The sequence below is a fragment of the Siphateles boraxobius genome, unplaced genomic scaffold (assembly GCF_051911475.1).
Source record: "Siphateles boraxobius isolate OS27281-9 unplaced genomic scaffold, OSU_SipBor_1 68, whole genome shotgun sequence".
NCBI lineage: Eukaryota > Metazoa > Chordata > Actinopteri > Cypriniformes > Leuciscidae > Siphateles > Siphateles boraxobius.
The window spans coordinates 303,073-327,648 of NW_027509195.1; the positions used below are offsets into that span (position 1 = coordinate 303,073).

Genomic DNA, 24,576 nt, shown 5'->3' on the forward strand with positions numbered 1-24,576 from the left:
CAAGCTGGCGTTAGCTCATAAGATTTTATCAAAAGTGGAGAAGGGAGGAGTTCCTGCAGCGTAGCTACGCAATGTCTCGTTCCCACCTCTCAGAGACATAGTTGCCAAGTCCGCTTATAATACGCGACTTTGGGGGTTTTTTTTTGTAAGTCGCGTTAAAAAAGCACGGGTTGCGGGTTGCGTTTTTTTGTGCTTATATATATATATATATATATTTTTTTTTTTATATAGTGTGTGTGTGTGTGTGTGTGTGTGTGTTACATATCCCTGTCTTTTCTTGATTGTCTTTTTGTCCTTTTCCATCTCTCCAAACCTTTTTTAAAACCTTTTTTTCCTAATCCGTTTATCCTTTTCTAATAAAGGAGTGGTTTCAGTTTAATATGTTGCAGGCTCATTTATTGGTAATCAAAAATAAATGATAATGTTGAAACTAAATAATCTAATAATATTGGGCTTGTTTTGGGCTTTTTTTTGAAGCTACAGTTGCTTATTTGTCTCGCGAGAGTTGGCAACTGTGCTCAGGGAACCGGGGTTACGATAGTAACGGAGACGTTTTCCTTCCTCTTATTATTATGTGTATGATGTATTCAGTACAATAGTTCATGGAGACAGCAAATTTACAAAAAAAAGGGTCAGGAGATTACACAATATTGCAGTATAATGAATAAATAGAAGAACTGCTGGAACTTATAAGTGCATATTTCATATTTGAATATCCTGATTATGCAGATGATGCTGAATATGCTAATGAAGTCTGTATAAAAAAAGTTTCCCTACAAGGTCAAAGTTTTACTCCAAACTCCACAGATGTTCATTTGTTTTTGCATTCACAATTAAGTCCTCATCTCTTTTATGGATATAATTTAAAAAATCACAGCTACAGGAGCTAGAGAAATCATCTCTCTCTCTCTACAAGGTTTGGTTTATGTGTGACGCGATGAGGCAGTCAGTGGGCATGAATAATTCATACTTGAACTTTACGTTATTAACTTACATCAACTTATAGCAAACAGCAAAGACTTATGAAAGTGACTTAAAAATAACAAGAAATAGCAGTGCTGCAATACAGCATTTAGAGAATTTTACTGTATTACCTTATTTTTGAGGTGTAAAATGGTAGTACCAAACAAAGGTATATTACTGAGCTTCAGATGAGATGAAAAACACAGTCATTGTTGTGGAGTAAATAACCAAAATCAACACTTTCCCCAACACGCAGTGTAGTTCACTTAAACGCTACAATACTGTGTAATGTCATTGCACACCGTATCGAGTACATCCTAAACATTTCTCTTTGTCATATGTATCATTGGAAAGACAAATTAGTATGGGTTATTGTGAATTAACAGATTTGAAGAAGATTTACCGATTAAAGTCCCCCTGTAGTCAATAATTGTATCCCTTAAAACTCATATTTGATCACCAAAATGACATGTTTTTGCCTTGAATTTGACTTAAAATAGCTTGAATGTAACTCTACACCCTTGCCTCATTTAGTATATGCGGTTCTATGAATATGCTAATGAGCCCCGCCTCCACTCACTCACACCAGCTCAGAGATCCACTTGTTGACGATCACACGTTGACCTGATTGGTTACAAGGTAGTTTGTGGCGTCAGAAACACCAGCGATATCAAACCACGCTTTTGAGACTGCCTTTGATTCACTGCAGTTTTAAAGAGAAAATACTCAGCAATGGTGTGACTTATGAATTTGTACATGGTTTGTCTTAAAGCATATTAAAAACACCACATACCGCAGCACATCTGTTTATCTATTAGCAGTAGCAAGTCCATACTTCCTATACAACAGCAGCAGCGTAGAAGATATAGTTCACCAAGACCAAATATATTACCATTGCCATATTCAATAACATGCTGAAACATTCCGAGGGTTTTCATGATTTAAATATATTTAAAATTCCCTTTAAAAAGCTTCAATGTAGTTGTAGGCTGACAACCTACAATTTTAAAGTTGCTTGCCCAACACTGATATCTTTACCTTAACAACTAGCTAAATAAATATCTGTCTTTCTCAGCATGGAAGATTTATTTTAACCAACTTCCGTAGGAGTGTCGTTTTTGGTTAGCAAATCAATGCTGTAGTGAATAATCCTTTCCTCTGTTGTTTGTTTTCCTTGTTTAATGATGTTTTCTTTCTGTTGATGGAGGCCGTCTCAGACTTGTCTTTTCAGCGGGAGATCTCCTGTTATTCCCCTGTCAATCTTCCTCCGTTCCAGGTCGAACTGCTGGCTGTCGGAGCAATTTGATCTCCCACAGACTGACTGCTTGCAGTGTGGAGAGACTCATTTTAGTAATGCAGGTTACTGAATATGCCAAAAACTGAATAACCCTCAAGTGAAGTGAAGTTCGATATCTAATTCTAGCATTTCATTGAACCGAAAAGTTAGAAATACCAATTAAACTTCAAGTTTAAAGCTGCTTTGCCATGGAGATTCACTGAAATGTCCAAGGTTTAACCATGTTATGTCAACTTTGTGAATCACCATTTACATAAACTGAACTCACGTCGGACCTGAAGTTGTCTCTGCTTGCTTTTGTGGGGCAAAATAATTTTCTTTTGGATATCTAAGTGAAAAAATGAGAGATGGGACTATTCACCCTGCCTACTAAGTACTAAAGCTAGTTTGTATGGATGAGAAAGTTCGACAACACATTCTTTGAGAACAACTTTATATTTTTACGGTATTTTTCTCAACATGATTGAATTGCTCTCAAGAGCTGGGTCAAGATGGAATAATTTCATGCTTCATTTCTGGGGTTCAAGTATAGTGCCTGCAGGGCTTCCCCTTAGTAAATACTAACCACGGATTGAACACACTAGATGGAAGACATGCTGATATGGAATAGACTTATATATTGAAAAGGTAATCTCATGTTTTAATTAGCTTGTGGCTATATTTATTTAACCTGGTCATGTTAACTGTAGATGCAGCCTGTTTTAAAGTGCAAAAGTATAAATTTGAGGACACTCTCTTTGTATGTAATTTAAAAAATATATTTTTTTATGTCACAGTTGTATTCTGTTTAGTTTGGTTTCATTGGACTTGTCTACCTGTCTTCAAGTCACGTGTCATCCTCATTATCAGTTCATCTGTATCACCTGTGTTTAGTTAACCATCATCATCTGTTTCAGCTGTGTTCTGTCAATCAACGTTCATCTGTGTTTGTATTTAGTTCCCTTCTGTTCAGTCAGTCTGTGTCCCGTTCTCCATTGTACTAAGTGTGTGTGAACCTTCTGCCTGTCTGTACCTGTTTGTATATTATTGTAAGTAAATGTTTGCATTGGAACTTTGGATTCCTCATCTCCTTCTGCCTGCACCACACCGTGACAATATATGACTTTTCTGATGGTATCAGATAGCGATACTATGTTACATGTGACAGTATACCATTCAAAAGTTTATCTTTTTCTTTTTTTAGTCAGCAAGGACTACTTTACTTTGATCAAAAGTGACAGTAATGTAATGTTACAAAAGATTTTTATTTCAAATAAATGCTGTTATGTTCATCATAGAATACTGAAAACAATTATCATGGTTTCCACAAACGTATTAAAGGGTTAGTTCACCCAAAAATGAAAATTCTGTAATTACTCACCATCATGTTGTTCCAACCCCGTAAGACTTTCGTTCATCGTCGGAACACAAATTAAGATATTTTTGATTAAATCTGAGAGCTGGATCACTCCTCCATAGGCTTCTTCAGGGATTGAAACTTGTTCCCCGAAAAGTTATTAAAGTCATTGTTAAAATAGTCCAAGTGAATACAGTGGCTCAATATTAAGTTTATCTAGCGACGAGAATACTTTTTGTGCGCAAAAAAAACTAAAATAACGACTTTATTTCAACTATTCATTTCCTTCTCTGTGGGCCTCGAGTCAGCGCAGCTTCTGTGTTGTACGTCACACGCATAACCCACATGACCAGCGTCGGCCAGTAGTGAGCCTACGCAGAAGCGCTGCGCTGTTACACTACGTGAACTGACTCGAGGCCGAGAAGGAAATGAATAGTTGAAATAAAGTCGTTAATTTAATTTTTTGGTTTTTTTTTGCACACAAAAAGTATTCTCGTCGCTTGATAAACTTAAGATTGAGTCACTGTAGACACTTGTACTATTTTAACAATGTCTTTAATAACTTTTCAGGGCTGGCAAGTTTCAATCCCTTAGAAGCCTATCATGGAGGAGTGATCCAGCTCTCAGATTTCATCAAAAATATCTTAATTCGTGTTTCGAAGATGAACGAAGATCATTACGGGTTTGGAACAACATGAGGGTGAGTAAATACTGACAGAAATTTTTTTTTTTGGGTGAACTATCCCTTTAAGCATTATTGATAATAATCAGAAATGTTTGTGGATCATCAAATCATCATATTAGAATGATTTCTGAAGGATCATGTGACACTGAAGACTGGAGTAATGATGCTGAAAAATTCAGCTTTGATCACAGGAATAAATTGCATTTAAAAAAAAATAGAAAACATTTATTTTAGGTTATAATAATATTTCACAATATTACTGTTTTTACTATATTTTTACAAATAAATTATTTACTCAGCCTTATGAGTAAACAAGACTTCTATATTATTTTATGCAAAAATAGCAATAATAAAGATAATAGGTGTAGAAACCTTTACATAGTGCATATGAAAAAAAATTATTAATTTATAATTTGTTGAAGTGTTCTTTTTTCATGTTAAGTATTTATTTTAGTTTTCTGTCCAGTTCTTCAGGAAGAAAGTGACATTTTTGAACGGATGGAGGTAGTACAAGTGCCTTAGATGCCAACTTGGTTGATAGGTGAAGGAGTCTTGGAGCCTGTGGGAAAGTTCATTCAGCTCATAAGAGGAGTTTCTTCTTTAGGAAGGAATGAGTTTTTTCAAAAGTGCTGTGGTAATTCACCTTGGGCTTTGGCTCTGTATGACCTTCCCACAAGCCACACCAAACCACAGGGTAATTGCTTGCTAATCACTGTTAAAAAAGAAAGGAAATGTCAACTGAAGTTTGGAAACTTTCATGATTAATCTTCTTCCGTGGTGGCAGGAGAAGATCTAAGCCATTCCATCAATCACATCGGGCAGGAGAGTCACTCTTTTTTCAGGGTCGAAATCATTTGCCATTGGATCCCAGCTCTCTCTCTCTCTCTCTCTCTCTCTCTCTGTCTCTCTCTCTCTCTCTCACTCTCTCTCTCTCTCTCTCTCTCTCTCTCTCTCTCTCTCTCTCTCTCTCTCTCTCTCTCTCTCTCTCTCTCTCTCTCTCTCTCTCTCTCTCTCTCTGCATTTACTTAACGGTCCTTGCTCCTGTTTCCATCTCTCTCTTTCTTTGTCTTCTATTACATGTATCTAAGCGGTTTAGTGCCTTGCATCAGCACTCAAAGAGCTTTGTACATCTCCCTCCCAGAATATTTAATGAACATTTTCAGACTTTGTCCACATTTGACCTCTCCTTTCTGTCTCCTCCCCTCCCCTCTTCTGATGGTGGTGTCGAGAACGCCTTATGTCTTCTTCACACTATTAAGACTTGAGCACTTGTTTGAAGATCAATTCTGGCCAAGTTCACATTCTGAAGGGTCAGAATTAATCTTGCTTCCTAATATTACACCAGACTGTCTCCGTGGCATTATCTACACTATAGCCTTCAAGACAAAGAGTATCAAAGTCATCAATTGTCCAGAGAATGCCTCATCTGGCTTATTTCTTGGTAAAGATTATGCCAAAATCAACAATGTGATCTTGGTATAGCATGTTTTTGCAAACCTATAGTTCAAACTGCATATTCCAGGAAACACAGGTTATTATTTATATATTCATAATATATTTTTAAATCGAATGTGAATGGCTGAAAGTGTATTATGCTGGGAATTTTTTAGTGACTGCTTTGAGTTACATCGTTGCACCAGTAGGTGTCGACAAGGAACCGTCTTGTCGACTGTCATTGGATCAATCACTCAACCAAATAGTTCAAAAATACTGATTCATTTTGGGTCAAAATAAGTGCTGAATTAAGAATCACATATTAGCATACTACTTTTACTTTTTCTACCATAGAAAGATATGGTAAAAATGCTAAGTTTGGTATGAATTCATTGGTTTAGTTGCCCCCTATACGCTCAGTGTCTGAATTCAATCACTCATTTTCATTCACTCATTCAGTGGAGTAATGTTGGGAATATTGATAGAGGTGATTTTAAATACAGCCAGCATGTGTTCATGGGCGAATCACTGAATTATTCTTTTAACAGATTCATTTAAAACAGTGATTCATTCCAGAACATAACTGCCTATGTAGATTGTTTCAGATCAGTCACAATCCGGGTAATTTTCGCCTACTGTTTTATGAATACTAAGATTTCAGACATACTATTATTTTGGTGTACTGTTTTTCGCCTACTATATAGGGATGTAAGCGTTTTCAGACGCAGTCAGTGTCTACTTCTGGGATACCAAGTGGAAATTCGTATTCTCTGATTGAAATGCTGACAGAGATTTGGACAGATGGGTAGATTGTGCAGTATATCCAGAGAAAATATCATTCTTAGCCACAACCCCTTAAGGATGACTGACAGATGCTGTACTTTCTTTAACCACACCCCTTTCTTTGAGTGATGGGACGTGTTTCATATCCATCTCAGTGTGTAGAGAGCTCTTAAATTTTGCCTCCCACGGATTTGATTGGCAGTAATAAGCCTTCGGCTTTCGTTTCCTGTCTGCCCAAGAGAGAGAGAGAGAGAGAACAGTGATAAAATGAGGACACAGGAAACGCATCACTGAACCCTGACAAACAGCTCCATGATCCATCTTTCCCATCACCCCATGATTACACTATGAACTTGACCTGCCCTTTGGGATGGTTGTGATATGTGGAAAGACTTTTGTTTTAGCTGTCAGCATCTTCTAGAGGGTTTTTCCCAGAGTTTCCATTTTCCCACAGTCACTTTTATAGTACTTTGGTTAACACAGAGGTACCGGCCACTGCAGTACTGTTTGAAACACAATGGGCTCTTGCTCTTCACGCAATGAGACTCTATGCAAAGAGCTTTGAGAGCAGCTTAACCAGACAAACAAAACTTTGCTGTGTAGGGCTACCTCAGACCTTTGTGAGTTTTTGTGAATGGCCATTAATGTATTATTTACAGTCTTCCCTCACTTTTGATCCCTCGCTCCCTCTTTCTCTTCCTCGCTGACTTGTTTTTTAATCTCTTACGTGCTGATATGCGCTGGTATCATCTTTTACCCTTCATTAAATATTTTGTACTTACCAAGGGCTTTCGTGGCACTATTCACATTAGCTATGCTGGGGAAAAAAGAGCTTGCATAAGAAAGCCAAGTGGGAGAGGTATATACACAGAAAGAGCGAGAGAGAGAGATAGCCAGGGGTCAGAAAAAGAAAAAGAAAGACCAACGGCCTTTACAAGCACATCTGTATTTTTTTTTTTTTTTTTTGCAGTTTGGTGTTTGGATAAAGCAGAGTGTGAAAAGCGAAAGGGAAAAGTTCGAGAATTAACTGGATTCAGAATAGTATACTTCTTGTACTATTTCTGCAGATTTAAGCTTTATTTAAACAGAATGAAATTTCTATTAAGCAACTTCGGTAACACTTTATTTTACATTGTCTTTGTTACATACTGTATGTAACGTACTTATTGTAGTAATAACAGTAAATGATGCATAATTACATACAACTAACCCTAACTATAACCCTCTACTCAAAAAATTGTTGTTAATTAGTAGTAATACAATGAGTCTAGCATAAAATATTTAAATAGTGTCACCTATGAAATTGATTTAAGTTTGATCAACTCCATTTGGTTAGATTTAGGAAAGAGGAGCGCCTTCTGCGCATGTAAGTACATTGTGTGAATTAATATTACTCAGTACATAAATGTATAATTACACTTTAACAATAACACCTTAACATAAAGTGTATCTGCTTCTTATTTTTAGGCCCATTAAAGTCGGCATGAAAAGAAACTTCACCTTAACGGTGTTGTAAATGCATGTCGAAGATCTTATTGTGATTGATTCATCCATTTATATGTTTAATGGAACAAAATATGTCGCTATTTCTGTTTAATTGTGAATTTAAGTTTTGTTGCATTGTCATTTTTTGTGATGACAAGTAAGCATATTTTTCACCTGAGTTTCATTATCATAATGCCCTTTTTATGTTTTACATAACATTAGATTGACCCATATGCATGGAATATCTGAATAAATCGTATAACAGTCACTTAGAAATAGCTAGTAAATTTCGCAAATAATGCAAGTAACACAATTAATTAAACAGGATATTTTGAAGTAGAAAGACTGAAATAGTATTTTCTTGTAAAACATACTCCAATACTTTTTGTTTTTACATTGGTTTTATATTTTCCAACATGAGCAGAATACTTCACCTTCTATTTTCAGTGTGATTATTTGATATTTTTTTAAACTTAAAATCCAGTAACTCACTGCAAAATAACCAATGTTATTTCCAAGATGATAACTTTTTTGATAAGGTTTTGTGACAACAATGAAGCATGCGACTTGAAATGTTTGAAATGTTTTCCATTGCATACTGTATAGTTCATACTGCTTCACAATACACTTGAAAAAAAAGTAAATAGTATTACACAGTAGGTAGCTGCTGATACTTTGTATGCATGGAAGAGCCTGTATATGATAATTATGTCGTGGCATCACAAACAGACACTGACATACTGATGTGCTTCATTTGCATTTTTACACACACACACACACACACACACACACACACACACACACACACACACACACACACACACACACACACACACACACACACACACACACACACACTGCTCAGCGGGTCCATGACCTGAAACACCTCACCCGTCTCCTGTATCTGGTGGGGTTAAAGATTATCCCTCAATGGCCACTTAGAGGAAAAATGAATGTCTATTCTTCTTTTTTTCTGGACATGAGCGCATGTTTGCTGATTAAGCATGTTGGGTTGCCAGGCACTGAATCATACATGTGCCATATGCTTAGAAAACTTGACTAATTTACAACGTGTCTGTGTGTGTTTGTCTGCGTACACTGTAAAGTGCATTATTATATTGATCACTTTCTGTAAGGGCTGGAAAACTGTGTGAATATTAATGATAAAAGTAGGGCTGTCACAATTAAGAAATGTTTGACTGGCAATTTATTGTCATACAAATAATAATTATTTCCCTGCATTATTGACGTCTCTTTTAAATATGATTAATGTTTCCATGTAAGTATATTTTAAAATGTAATTTATTCCTGTGATCAAAGCTGAATTTTCAGCATCATTACTCCAGTCTTCAGTGTCACATGATCCTTCAGAAATCATTCTAATAGGCTGATTTGATGCTCAAGAAACATTTGTGATTATTATCAATGTCGAAAACATCTGTGCTGCTTATTTCTGCATATTTTTGTGGAAACCGATCTTTGATCAATAGAACGTTCAAAAGAACAACATTTCTTTGAAATAGATTGTTTTTTTATTATGATTTTATGTCACTTTTGATCAATTTAATGTGTTCTTGCTGAATAACAGTATTAAAAAAACAACTTTTAAATGGTGTGTTTTAAATGTAAAGTTGAAAGTACACAATGACCTGTGATTGACATTATAATGAATTCATGGAGCTTCCTGTAACAATGACAATGATCCGTGTATAAAATGGTGGGATGTGCTCAACATCTCTCTTCATCTGTCCTCCACAGCTGCGTCCAGCTTCAGCTTCTGTCGGACTGCACTGGACCACACAGTCTCAGCAGAGGAGCTGAACTATCAGCTGCCACGCAGGGCGGGGGGCAACCTTACCTGGCATGAAGGACGCGGGCAGAGGGTGACCAGGAGGACCGTCAAACTGCTACAGCAGCCCGGCACAGAAGGAATACAGGTACACAATCACACTCCCCACAGGAGAGAAAGTCACTAATGACATCGCACTGCCATCTTAAAGGGGTCATGACATGGAATTGTTTTAATATGGTCCTTGAGGTATACTTATAATGTTAGTAAAGATTTTGCGGGGGGAAAAAAGAAAACAAATATATATGCGGAACTGAACTCTGCGCAACTCTCATTCTGACCCTTTGTCTGAAATGATCCGTTTTTAAGGGGTGGCTCCTTTTCACGACATGACATCCACATCCAGTGAAGGCAAATGTCAGCCGTTAAGCGACTGAACGCCAGTGGGTGGGGCCTATGGTGCGATAATGTAAAACCGATGTCTGATGTCATCGATGTCTTGCTCTGGAGGCGGTCATATGCAAATGTGTTTGCCAGTGTGACATCACAGATCCTGCAATATCAAAATGAGCCACTTGATTAAATAAATACTTTGTTTATAATGAGGATGACATTTTAAAGGGTTAGTTCTCCCAAAAATGAAAATTATGTCATTAATGACTCACCCTCATGTCGTTCCAAGCCCGTAAGACCTCCGTTCATCTTCGGAACACAGTTTAAGATATTTTAGATTCAGTCCAAGAGCTTTTTGTCGCTCCATTGAAAATCTATGTGCGGTATACTGTCCTTGTCCAGAAAGGCAATAAAGACTTCATCAAAGTAGTCCATGTGACCTCAGTGGGTTAGTTAGAATTTTTTGAAGCATCGAAAATGCATTTTGTTCCAAAAAAAAACAAAAAACGACGACTTTATTCAGCATTGTATTCTCTTCCGGTTCTGTTGTCAATCCGCGTTCACAAGGCCAGTCAGGCTGCTGACGTGTTATCTGGTGCGTCCGTGTTTCAGGTTCAAATAAATATGTCTGGTTAAAAAAAGATGCAAGTCTTCCCCTGTGTCGAAATCCTTAGACATGTTTGCAAAGATTGTTTTGTTTACAGCGTGCGTCTCCCTCAGACTGTAAACGCACCAGATAACACGTCAGCTCGTCTTATGTCAGCGGACTCATGAACGCGGATTGACAACAGAACCGGAAGAGAATACAATGCTGAATAAAGTTGTCGTTTTTGTTATTTTTTTGGAACAAAATGCCTTTTCGATGCTTTAAAAAATTCTAACTAACCCACTGATGTCACGTGGACTACTTTGATGATGTCTTTATTGCCTTTCTGGACAAGGACAGTATACCGCACATACATTTTCAATGGAGGGACAAAAAGCCCTCGGACTGAATCTAAAATATCTTAAACTGTGTTCCGAAGATGAACGGAGGTCTTACGGGCTTGGAACGACATGAGGGTGAGTCATTAATGACATAATTTTCATTTTTGGGAGAACTAACCCTTTAAGCTATGAAAACTTAAAGGATGTTTTAATGGTACAAATACCTCTTGTATGTCAAAAGATCAGGGCCCATTCAATTTCTCATCTCATGACCCCTTTAAAGGGCACCTATTATGGCATTTAAAATGTTCCTAATATTGTTTTGGGAGTCCCCAACAACAGTCTTGCATGCATGCAGTGACAAAAAAAAATACTTTTGTTGTCTTATAATTTGCATTTATTTTTACCGGATTTGCTCACCGACTCCCAAATGATTCGTTCAACGACCCATTTTTCCAAATCCCTCCTTTTCGTGACGCTAATCTGCGGTGATTGGTCAGATGACCCAGTCAGTTATTGTTTGCGTTATCCCAACGCATAAACATATTGATAAAGCACTGCTGTACTACGAGGTATTGCTCTATTCTTTATGACAACTCCAATAACAACGACAAACATTTCACATATTTCAGAAAAAAAAAAGACAATTGGAGACCTAGAAGCTGCGCTGAGCGTAACTTACACAACGCACACAAATATGGAGCATGCTACAAAACACATAAAAGCAACAATTATTAATAATACTTACAGGTTGTGATTTGGAGGAGGAAGCTGATCCAAATAAAATTGGTACTGAAACTTCCTTCAGTATCAACCGGCTCGCGAATCCACACTTGAAAGCATTTATGTTTGTAAAGCAATCGTCATTAAAATAACGCGAACAGAGCACAAGGTTCGCCCTATACTTGTGTGGTATACTGTAGTTGTATATATGAACTGTAGACACTTAGTCTTCAAATGCTCCTCCCTGGGCAGTGAAAAAGGGTCGTTTTTGATTCGCACTTCAGAACACAGCGTCTTGTTGTCCACATGGTGTTTTCAAGTTTTCGCTGGTGTCTGCGTGCACAATGAGTGGGCGTATCTTATTCAAATAACTTGTCAAGTTGACGTCATCAAGATAGAGAAAAAGCATCGTTCGTCTATCGATTCATATCAGCGACTCAGAGTCGACTCTTACCAGTGTTTCCCCTAGGATTCTTTTTTAGGGGGGGGGGGGGGGGGGGGGTGTACTGCTAGTGTTGCGGAGCGGGCGTGTTACGGATACGTGGTGTAATTTTTTTGCAATCAAAAAGCATGTCTAATTAATTGAAATCATGTATTATGAATCATTAAACAATACTTTTTTTAAAAATATATGAAAAAAAAAGTCACACTAATTAATTCTGCGCTAATTCACACTAACACTAATTCTGTGTTGTGTTTTTTCTGGTAATAAAATGAAGACATAAAACAAAAATTGTATCATTTATCATCAATTTTAATCATGTGAAATTAAATAAACTTTTTGTCAAATAACTTGCTGCACAATGAGCTTTACTGTTAAAATTAAAACATGGATTATTCCTTAAAAATTTCAGTTTTGATGATAATTTATTTGGATTAGTGTTAGTGTATTATTACATTGGGACATATCTAAATTCTAATGTACAACAGTAATATATTTCTGTCAAGTTAAACCGAACTTTTATTTTGACGGGTTGCCGTGAAGACCTTTTGAGTTTCTGTGTGTTTATGTCATGATGATAGTTGTTCTCAAATGAAGCGGTTAAATGATCACGAAGTAGGGTTGGGAACATACTGTCTATGGTTGGGAATCGTAAGAAATTTTTCGGTTCCGATTCCGGTTCCGGTTCCGAATTTTCGTTATTTGAAGCGACTTTCAAAAGGTGATTAACTGTTTTAACATCAGTGTTTATTCTCGAACTATAAACTTTTATCTCAGTACTTCTGTGATCATTTGAATATTTTTAACACAGAAATATCGATACTGTGTTGTTGAAAAGACAGAAAGTAAAGCTAACGTTAGATGTTTCATGTCAGCGACAGCGCAAACAGATTTGAATGTCCCGGTGTGAAGTTTTTGTCATTTAGGAATAAGATCGCGTGGGTGTTTGAATCGAGATCGTTTAAAGATTAATGGTGCAGCTCTACTGTCTTATTCTCTCTCTCTGCGTTGATATCTGACGCAATTTTTTTTAACTTGTTATACGAATAGCGCGAGGGACAGTGCATTCATTACAATTTTAATATTTATGTGGTGAGACGTCGCTATTAAAGGATAAGCTCCCAGCACTTCGTCCACACATCGCATCAGAACCAAAAACACTACCGGTTCTGCATAAGAACCGGTTCTCGGTTCCCAACCCTATTACGAAGTGACTTTCAGAGTGGATCTAGAGCCTGGAGAGGAAGTTCATGCGTTTGTGTCTTCATATAGGCCAAAAAATAGCGCAAGCGTCACACGTGCTTCAGTGTGTGTGTGTGTGTGTGGTAAATGAAACTGCGCGTCGGCGGCACCATTCATTCACACAGAACATGCAGGATTCGTATTTAAATAGTCTTTGTGTTTTAATATTCACACACACTAGTCTACATCGCGATTTGATTTCAAGTGTACTGAACTGCTTTCTATTTTTTCCTCAAATTTACAAATTCCGTGAAATTCCGCGTTATACACTAAATTCCTTTTTTATGACTGGATTTCGTCAGCATTTTAGGGGGGGCGGGGGGTCGTTTTGGGGGGGCGGGGCGCCCCCCCAAAACAATGGTAGGGGAAACACTGCTTACTTTTGAGAGACAATAACTTTGTATACGGTGAACTTTCATATTTAAAACTTTGCAGGATGTTTTCGTTCACTTTGATCTATGTTTCACACTACATGAAAGGTAATTTTCAAAAATCCATAATAGGTGGAACTTTTTTTTTAACTTCTTTATACCGTTAATGCTTGCCAACAGTTGTATTTCTTTATAACCTTTACAAGGACAAAGCTCTGAAGGTCATGCAGGCGTTTGCTTGTTTACAGCATTGGCTTCATAATATGTCATGTTTTGAGCCGCAGTGTGTAAACTTCTCCTCTGATCTATTTGCCAGTGCTAGCCCTTCTTACCCACTGCACACCCAAACCATCATAACAGGCTCATACTCCACCTGTCATGATGAGGAAAATGCACCTCTGATGTCTGGATATTATAGCATCTCATTATAAGAACCATTAGCCTAGAATCAGGCTAAGCTTGATCTGAAGTGTCTCATATTACGCATGGTTTTTCTATTACCAGAGACAAATGAGAGGCGTACTTGAAATTAATTAGTCCCTCTTTGTATGCATCAACCTTGAGGGCCATAATTATTTAATAATACAATATTTTCACCCTGATTTGATTAACACGTTCTTTACGCTTTGTCTGTTATTTTGCAAATAATTGATTTGAATTGAGTGAATTGGGAAAATATCCTTTTGTAATGTCACCTTAAAACAAAGGCTTAGTGGAGTGGCTGACAGTAGCGTGTGGTTATTATATGATAAACATATTTTTTTCCGGTTGACAGTGAACTGTGAGGAGATGTGTGTGTAAATGGAGCTGCTCTGGTGTTCTGAGAATCCCTTTAAATAGAACAGATTTTATGCATCTGTCCTGGTCTCAGGATTGTATGTGAATTGGAGAAGGTCACTGGCATGTATTCAAACGCACAGGCTCACAACTAACTGAAAAAATTCAAGGTCATGACAACTAGAATAAAGAGCAAACTTTAAACCAGATTTTTAACACTTGAATTACAAATTGCGGGACTCTTTCAGATTCTGTTTCTGCCGAGGGTTTTATCGCACCCTAATTACACTTAAAGAGGACCTATTATGTTTTTTTTTTACGTTTCAACTTTCTTTAGTGTGTAATGTTGCTGCCTAAAAAGGTAACTCCAAATGGAGTTATTCTCTATATCAGTTAGCACTGTTTCTGAACTCTAGGGATGGGCGTATCGATACAAAGTATCGATATATCGATACTGACAGCGAGTATCGAAAGTATCGATACTCAAATTAAAATATCAATACTACAGTTTTGTTGTTTTACCAGTAATTTTGTTTATTTGACAAGAAGTTTAATGTGTACAATATTCATTGAATTGGATGAATAACCTGTTTAGTAAATAATTGTGTAGTATAACTATTTTCCTGCTTATCTGAACACACGCAAATGCTGCAAGTCAGAAGCAATCAATCGCAGAGAGCGTTCACACACTGCCGAGTCGACAATGCATTCAAACAGGGCTGCGTTTCCCAAAAGTATCACAAGAAACCATTGATGCTTTGGGAAATGAAGCCCAGAACAATGCTTAACAGAAGACAGAAAAACATCATATGTTTGAGCTATTTCACAATAAACTAATTTAAATTGTAGCCTACATAGTTATGTGCAAATAAATTGTGTTTTGAATGTTAAAAGTTCATAGTTCTATTCTGTAGGCCTAACTAATTTTAGTATAAATCATACACTGTCAGAATAAAAAGTTTGCATTTTATGGGCAACAGCCGGTCACTGGTAGTCCCCTATGAAAATTAACATTAAAATGATCATAGTTCAACTAAGCCTATAATATTTTGTAGATTTCCATGGCTACCACTACAAGTAAACATTGTAACCACGTGTAAATAAAAATATAATCTAATAAATTCCAATTAAGGCGTATTGATTGTTAAAATGCCTTTAAAATAAAATGTTAAGTCGGTATCATTAGCCATTTTAATCTTAGTAATTCAATAATTTAAGAAATTTTCGTTTTAGAAGTATTGGTATCGGTATCGATATCGGCGATACTGGCCTTGAAAGTATCGGTATCCTATCGAAAACAAATAAGTGGTATCGCCCATCCCTACTGAACTCCCATATCTAAAACATGCAACGCAGTTGAACAATCACAACACACACTGATCTAGCCGACCAATCAGAAAATATTTTACATTGATTATTACAAAGCTTTCTGCCTGCCTCTGATTGGCCAATTACAACATTTAGCGATCTGATATTTTTTTATATTCTTGGTCATTCATGGCAATGCTGCATATCAAACCATCCAGGTAACTGAAACCTGTACTATTTTAATATCTCTCATATCAAACCACAGATTCTTGGTTTATGTGCAATACATCTTGAGTCTCTGTTATCAGTTGTAGCAGCTAAAACCAATAAGTCCACATATGTATTTATTTTGTCAGTTGCTGTGTAATAAGTGGGAAAGCATATGATTACTAAGGGATGATGTGCATTCAGTTGGTGTAAGATGGCAGCAGCTACGTCTGAATGTAGCATAGTGCTGTTTGGTGACACAAAGAGCAAAAATTAAACAACAGACACACATTAAATTATTACACATTAGACACACATTTAAAATATGGGAGGGTCAGACGTGGCCGTATTTGCAAAAACACCCATGAGAGATGTTTGAAAAGACCCATTTGGGAGTCGGTTTCTGTGCATTTGTAAATCCCCTCACGTATTTGTGGATTTTGCAACAGTTCTAGTGTCGACGTGCTGACAAATCCACAAATAAGTGGACTCCACCCACCATTTACCTAAGCCAATCAGATAATGGCCACATTGAGCTGACCAATCGTAGCACATTCTCGCTACAACCAATCACGTTAGGCTTTACATTCGGGGCGAGAACTGGATTCATTTTGCAGATATTTGCATCCCTGAAAGGATCTGTAATGGGCGCTTCATTCAAATTGAGCTGTTTGTATGGTTAAAACACCCCATTACCAAAAGATTGTTGGAGTTTAAGGCTTCTTTATATTTATTATACTTTATTATTAACTCAGGATTACACACAAATTATGATCATCACAGATCTCGAGCATCATATAACACCCTCTCTACCGGACTCAAGTGGCGCGTCAAAAGCAAATAGCCCATTATCTTCCCTGCTGCCGTAGCAGTTTCAAATCATGTAAAACTAACATGTTTGCAATGTTAACACATTTTGCCCATGACGTCTGTTTTCTTACCTGCAGATATATGGCGTGTCTATAATCTTCTTTTTTGACTAAGCTGGCTACATGAAAATTCATAATATGTGATCTACTGGATGCGGCGCTGCGCGACACGCTGATTCATTGATAGTAAACGGATGCCTGTTCTTCTTCTGTAGCGGCTACGACACGCACCTACACGAGGACACATCATTTGCTTTGTCCAATGTAGACAGCCTACAACAGCCTCAATCTATTTATTTGGAATAATGCAACAGTAGATGCAACGGGGTAGACACGATGTTGAGAAATTACAAAACGGATGATTTTGTCTTTTAAAGCACAATCGTTGTGACCAATAGCTAGCTATAGCACATAAATATTATGTAGAATCCAAAATATCAGCCCAAATGACCATCATTGAAGATGTAACAGCGTGTAGTCTACTGGGGTTTTGAGTGGATAATGCAATTCTGAAAGAAAAATACATCTTTGCATTTATTTTGGATGCTGTAAATTACTTTTACTATACAATATTATTAAGTCTGATTCATATGAAATATTGTTTGTGTGATCAAGTGTTTTAACGGATAAATTCAAATCGCTTGTCTGCTGGGCATTTCACTTTTAAATGCATAATACATATTTAATCATTAGATCCACGGACCTGCTATATACAACTTGAATGAAGAAGTGGGAAAAGCTGTTGTGACTGTAATTTCATTTCCTTTAATTTAAAGTCAGCAACGTTTTGGTCGCTTTTCTGTTTTATCATGAATGACGTGACGTTTCCATAACGCGTTGTTCCCATAACGTAAGCATTGTTTCTCTGGCATTTTCAAAGGCTCATAAAAATGTGTCTTGGCTCGTTACGCAGTCTAATGGTCTAACTCTAACGAAATCCAAATTTTAAACATATTTTACTACAGCAATATTGGGCCTTAGCCTTACACTTCCTATTTGAACCAATGCATGAATGAGCAAAGTTATTTCAGGGCAAGACCATTCTGAGTGTAAAGCCTAATGTGATTGGTTGTAGCGTGAACGTGCTACGATTGGTCAGCTCAATGTGGCCATTATCTGATTGGCTTGAGTAAACAGTGGGTGGAGTCCACTTATTTGTGGATTTGTCTGCACGTCGATGCTAGAAGTGTTTCAAAATCCACAAATGCGTGAGTGGATTTACAAATGCACAGGAACCGATTCACAAATGCACGAGGGGATTTACAAATGCACAGAAAGCGGTTCACAAATAAATGCCAGGCAGAGTTATGTTTGTGGCATTTAACACATTTGTAAAAAAATTATTTTATTTGCAAATATCATTTTATTTATTTGTGAGTTTTATTATTTTTTGTGAAACTCTTTACATTTATTTGTGGATCTTATTTATTTATTTGTGAATTTGAGATATTTTTGTAAATCTCTTTACATTTATTTGTGGATCTCAATCTATTTATTTGGAATAATGCAACACTTCTCAACCCATATGGAAAAAACAGAAAAAAGAAGAATCAGAAAGTCTGAAGCCAGAAGACAAAAAGCAATGACAAAAAAACGAGCATAAACACCAGTAATTTTGTTAGCTAGGTAAGGAAATTAACCAGTAATTTTGTTGGCCTGGTAAGGGAATTAATTATTGTGTAGACTGCTCTCTAAAACTCAGAGACGATCATGCTGATCCAAGACAATATATGGCAGTGCAGGGATGGGCAAACTCGATCCTGGAGGGACACTGTCTTGCAGAGTTCAGCTCCAACGCTAATCAAACAAACCTGAACAAGCTAATCAATGTCATCAGGATTACTAGAAGGCTACAGATAGGTGAGTTTCATTAGGTTTGGAGCTAAACTCTGCAGGACAGTGTCCCTCCAGGACTGAGTTTCCCATCCCTGGTCTAAAAATACACAAAGAACATTGATGCTAACGCTAGCTAAATAACTACTTGTTAACACTGAAAAGAACAGTGTAAACTATATCAGATTGAAACATAATGGGGAATTTGAGTCATAAAATGTTACCCATACTTCCCATAGGTAATTGCACTTGCATTTAAAGACAGTTTGTATCAGTTTGAGCTCTTTGTAAAAAATATTACCTCACTGATGTTATAAATAAATAAAAAAGTAAATATTCTTTTAACATCCTGGACGCTAACAATTCATATGCTACTATTAGGCTATATCATATCACCTAAAGCCATGTGAGACACAACCTGGTATTATGAAGAATGTTGTGTAATCATATAGCTGAAGTCAAGCTGTCCTGCTGTCTAATTGGCTGTCTCACAAGCCCAGGGTCCAGTGACATTATGACACAGTGATAGAAAATACTTCGTGGTCATGAATCCATCATTACCAGATCATATTCTTAGATTAAACTTCCATTACACATGATTGCTCTTGGCATTAGTTGTGGGTATAGAGTCCAGTTAGAGCGGCAAAATGATTTCCTTTGGAAGATGTTATGTTGTGGCTTTTTCTGACAAGGCTTATCTCATGGGGCCAGTCCTGGCATGAAAATGAGTTCTGCTGATGGGATTTGTGTTAAAGATAACATTAATTTACTGTATTTGGCTGAAGACTGGTGAGGGAATGATTAGGGATAAACCTTTGCTATTTCAAGGTGAGCAAAAGTGTCAGTTTGCTTTTGGCAAGATAGTCAAGGATAGAAATAATTAGGACGACCAAGACCATGACTAATGAACTATGTACGAGAATGGTTTCACAAGCAGTTTATTTAATTACCTACAAGATGTTCTTGTTTTGTTGTTTTGAATCTCATTAAGAAACACATTCTTCATAAGATATTTAAAAATTTGAGGAGTGACTGATTCCCTTTCAAGGGAACTCGTGATGCGTTGATGACGCTTTGGGAACGCCCCTGCGTGATTGCATCTGAAGCACATGTGTCAACTAGTCCAATAGCGAGAGTGACCGTCACAGGCGGGCTACATGGATAGGGCACATGGATATCATGGGGGGGGGGGGCGGGGGGGGGGGGGGGGGGGGTGGTTTCCGAGATGTGCTGAGCGTCGAAATGGGGGAAGAAGAAACACCAGCTTCTTCCCCAGCGTATGAGGAGCTGGTGGAGGTATTGTCTCATGCTGTGTCAAAGTTGAACATTGATTGGCCAGCCGAGAAGCAAGGCGCTTGTCCCAAAAGCCTATTAGATGAGGGCTTTCTATCATCTAGTTCAGTACCTCCACCAAGGGGACTTCCATTTTTCCACGACCAACATAAAGAGCTATCAAGGTTGTAGAATAAACCATATTCTTCCAGAGTTTTTAGCCCTTAAGTTCATGTCTATTCAGATATAAGGAGGCTAAAGGAATATGATTATGGGGTGATGCTGAAAGTAGAACAACCACTTGCCAGTTATCTTTCACCAGCATCGGCATGCCCCCAATGCCCCAATGCTGCCCAATCTATGTTAGTGGGTAAAGCCATTGTGTGAAGGCCGGGGCATGCCTTCACACTATGGCTATATTACAGGCATACCAGGCTGACCTGCTGAGGGACCTGGAGACTAGCGAGGGGGCGGGGCCCGATGTGGTTAGAGAACTGCGTCGGGCCACCGATCTGTCTCTCCAAGCTACTAAAAAGACCGCCCGTGCTATTGGGCGGTCAGTGGCAGCTAATGTGGCTCCGGACAGGCACCTTTGGTTAAATTGATCTGATATTAAGGACAAAGACAAATATTTTCTGTTGGACGGCCCGCTATAGCCTCCTGGCTTCATCGGTGAAGCACCATTGTAGAGAGGTTTTAGGAGGCGAAAAAAGCAAATGGAGGCGTTCAAACGATATCCTCCTCGCCGTCAACAGGCCCCTGGGGCTGCTGGGCATGAGCAGCCCCAGCCGGAAAGTTCCTCATACAGAGCGCAACAGAAGGAGAGTGTCGCCTCTTCTGAGGACAGCCCCCTCCGGGGTGGAGCAGTATTCACCTCAGTACACGGTGCCTGCTCCATCTCGGTGCCCTCAGGAGGCCGTTCTGCCAACCCCGCCACCCTTGGTGCCTTCGGGGCGCAGCGGTTTCCAGCAAGCAAGAAGTGAAATCACTCTTTGCGAAAGAAGCCATAGAGCCGGTTCCGCCGGCCAGCAGAGACTCTGGGTTCTACAGCCGGTATTTCATTTTTCCAAAAAAGGATGGGGGGTTGCGTCCGATTTTAGATTTTCGTCTTATGAATCGTTCAGTCAAGAAATTGAAAAAAAAATGCTAACGCTGAAGCAGATCGTGACTCAAATCAGATCTGGTTTGTCATGATAGATCTGAAAGACGCATACTTCCATGTATCCATCCTTCCACAACACAGGAAGTTCCTAAGCTTTGCTTTTGGGGCCAAAGCCTACCAGTTTCGGGTTCTTCCATTCGGTCTAGCTCTATCACCTCGCACGTTCACAAAAAACTATATAGACGACTGACTTATCCAAGCGGAGTCGGAACAACTGGCAGTTCGATATCGAGATGTCGTTCTCGCGCATATGAAGAACTTGGGGTCGAGATTGAGTGCCAAGAAAAGTGTACTTTCTCCAGCACAGAGGACCACCTTTCTTGGTGTCGTGTGGGATTCAGTGACAATAAGGGCTGTGTTCTCGCCTGCTCGTGTTGCTTCGATCCTCACAGTTGTGAAAGAGACAAAGCTAGGCCGGTCACTCACCGTAAAACAGTTTCAAAGGCTGTTGGGTCTGATAGCAGCCCCACTGTAGGGGCCAACATTATACCCTTCACCCTGCTGTACATGAGGCCCCTACAGTGGTGGCTCAAGACCAAGGTTTTTTTCCCGAGGGGGAACCCACTCCGTATGATCAAGACAACACGGTGGTGTCTCCGTGACTTGGTTATATGGAGGAAACCTTGGTTCCTATCCCAGGGTCCAGTGTTAGGAGCTCTTTGCTATCGAGTTTCGCTCACAACAGATGCTTCTCTCACGGGCTGGGAAGCGGTGATGGAAGGCTGCTCAGCTCAGGGTCTTTGGAGGAGTCATCATATTTCGTGGTACATAAACTGCCTGGAGATGATGGCGGTCTTCAATGCGTTGAGACATTTCCTTCCAGACGTGAGGGGTCATCACGTGCTTGTTCGCACAGACAACACGACGGTGGTCTCCTATATAAATCATCTAGGGGGTCTGAGTTCACGTCCACTATGCAAACTGGCACACCAGATTCTCTTGTGGTCCCTAGGGAAGTTACTCTCCCTGAGAGCAATCTGTATTCTGGGATATCAGAATATAGGAGCAGACATCCTGTCGAGACAGGGGCTGAGGCCTGGGGAATGGAGGCTCCACACCGAGGTGGTGGAGCACAATTGGGGAGTTTATGGCCAGGCACAGGTGGATCTGTACGCGTCTCAGGATACGACGCACTGTCAACTTTGGTTTTCTCTCACGCATCCAGCCCCACTGGGTCTGGACGCAATAGTGCAGATGTGGCCGAGGCTCCCAGGAGTTCTGGAGGAGGTCCGCCAGGACTGAGTGAGTGTTCTGTTAGTAGCTCCGTACTGGCCAAGTTGAGTGTGGTAATATCCAGCGTGGGAATTATACCGCGGCCACGCGGCCATGGCCGCCGTTGCTCTACACTTTGGCCTTCATGCCCCGTGAAAAAAAAATCATCGTACGGCCACAGTGGCCTGTGTGCCCTGGCCCTGTCCAAGTTCCATGTAGAAAGCGCCAATGCGTCGATGTAATCATTATGAGCGCTGTATACTGATGTGCTGTGTTTTCAATTCATACCAGCAGCCTGAGGGCGCTCTACTGAACATTATAGTCCATATTTGAAACACATGAAGAAGAGCGTTCGACAATGCAGGAAATCCCAAATCCCCGACCACAAACAGAGCTAACAGATCGCTGTAACATGCAGATTATGTCGTTTTGAAGAAAATAAAAACTTTTGCAATGATAATTTAATTACCTGTGTTCTTCGAGCCATGTCAGGCATTTTCATAATAATATATGTATAATGTTATGCTAATCGATAGACTTTATCAAGATTGCATTATACATAAAATATTGTATTGTCTGATTTTTTTTTATCTGAAGCCAAATCAGATCACAGAAGGTTATTTAGAACACTCGACTTGAGTTATAAAGTAAGTTTGGAGCACAAACATGGTTTTAATCTCATAAATTGTCGTGTATTGATGGTGTGCTAAGCTAATAAATAAAGTCATATGACATGATCTTGAAAAACATTTACCTAAATACAGAGTTTTTTACATATCATCTTCAGATTTTAAGTATAACATGGTCAGACATATGGCTTTAGCTGCAGTGCATTTCTAGATTTATACAATGCCAGCTTCAATTTTATTTTCATGAAGATGTTCATAAAAAAAATTCTCATAACTTTATTTTTTGTAATCTATTTATAACTATTTTTTTCCTTATGACAATAATTAATTCTACATTTACAATAAACTACCAGGTGTCAGCTTTCAAATGAGATGATACTTGTGCTTTTAGTACAAAGGGTTGATGAACTGTATCTGTTTCAGTTTGGGAATGCCATTTCTGGGGATATTTCAAAAGTTGGGTTGCAGCTTAACAGGTTGTAGTTGGAAACAGAGACCTCTTTCAATACATTCAAGGGTTGCTGAATTTGACAAGCCCTGATCTCAAGCTGAATTTTCTTATTTGTACAATCGTATAGGCCTCCATAGACAATACATTGCAGATCAGCACATTTGCATTTCCCGATGCAATTGTGATTTTTGTAAATTTGAAAACTCTGTAAACTCTGAATCCATTGCAGTAAGGCCAGTCAGGCTCACCATGATGCACAGGGAATTACCATGTTATGGTATCAATCTGAATGGGAAAACCATCTAATTGTACTCAATGGCCTTTGTGCTCTGTCATATGGCCTTGGTGCCCCCCCAAAAAAATAAAAGGTGGAGGCCAAATGGCCTTGCCCCTAAAATTACATAATTCCCACCCTGGTAATATCCCTTCTCGATGGCTCTCCACTGGAGCTTCCGGTCAGGAGGGACCTTCTATCTCAGGCGGGGGGAGCAATCCTCCATCCCCGCCCGGAAACATTCAACCTGTGGGTCTTGCCTGTGAAGGGGCCAGAGTCATAGACATACTGAACTCCAGAGCTCCGTCCACAAGGAAGCTATACACCCTGAAATGGAGAGTTTTTACCTCTTGTAATCTATGACAATGGGATCCAGTTAATTGCACTGTGGGTTCAATACTTGAGTTCCTGCGAGATCATTTTGCTTCAAGGTCTATCTGTCGCTACCTTTGATCCTCTCGAGTTTGTTTCAGAAAAATGTCTGACCCTCAAAACTGAGTTCCTTTTAGTCATTTCCTCACTAAAAAGAGTTGGAGATCTCCAGGCCCTGTTGGTATCTCCTTCATGCCTTGAGTTTGCACCCGGGATGATCAAAGTGTTCCTCTATCTGAAACCCGGTTATGAAGGTTCCAACCAATGAACCACGGCCTATCGTAATGCAGGCATTCTGTCCTCCTCCCTTTAAGGATTTAGACCAGAAGAAACTGAACCT

At 38.8% G+C, this 24,576-nt stretch overlaps 1 protein-coding gene across 2 annotated transcripts in view; it reads left to right on the plus strand.

The window, feature by feature from the left end:
* The window catches only part of samd10b (sterile alpha motif domain containing 10b), a 93,195-nt gene that overhangs the window by 26,238 nt on the left and 42,381 nt on the right, over positions 1-24,576 (plus strand). For both annotated transcript variants that reach the window (XM_077213981.1, XM_077213980.1), the window contains exon 2: positions 9,742-9,920. In XM_077213981.1, coding sequence (XP_077070096.1) covers positions 9,742-9,920 — 179 coding nt within the window. The remainder of the gene's footprint in view (positions 1-9,741; positions 9,921-24,576) is intronic.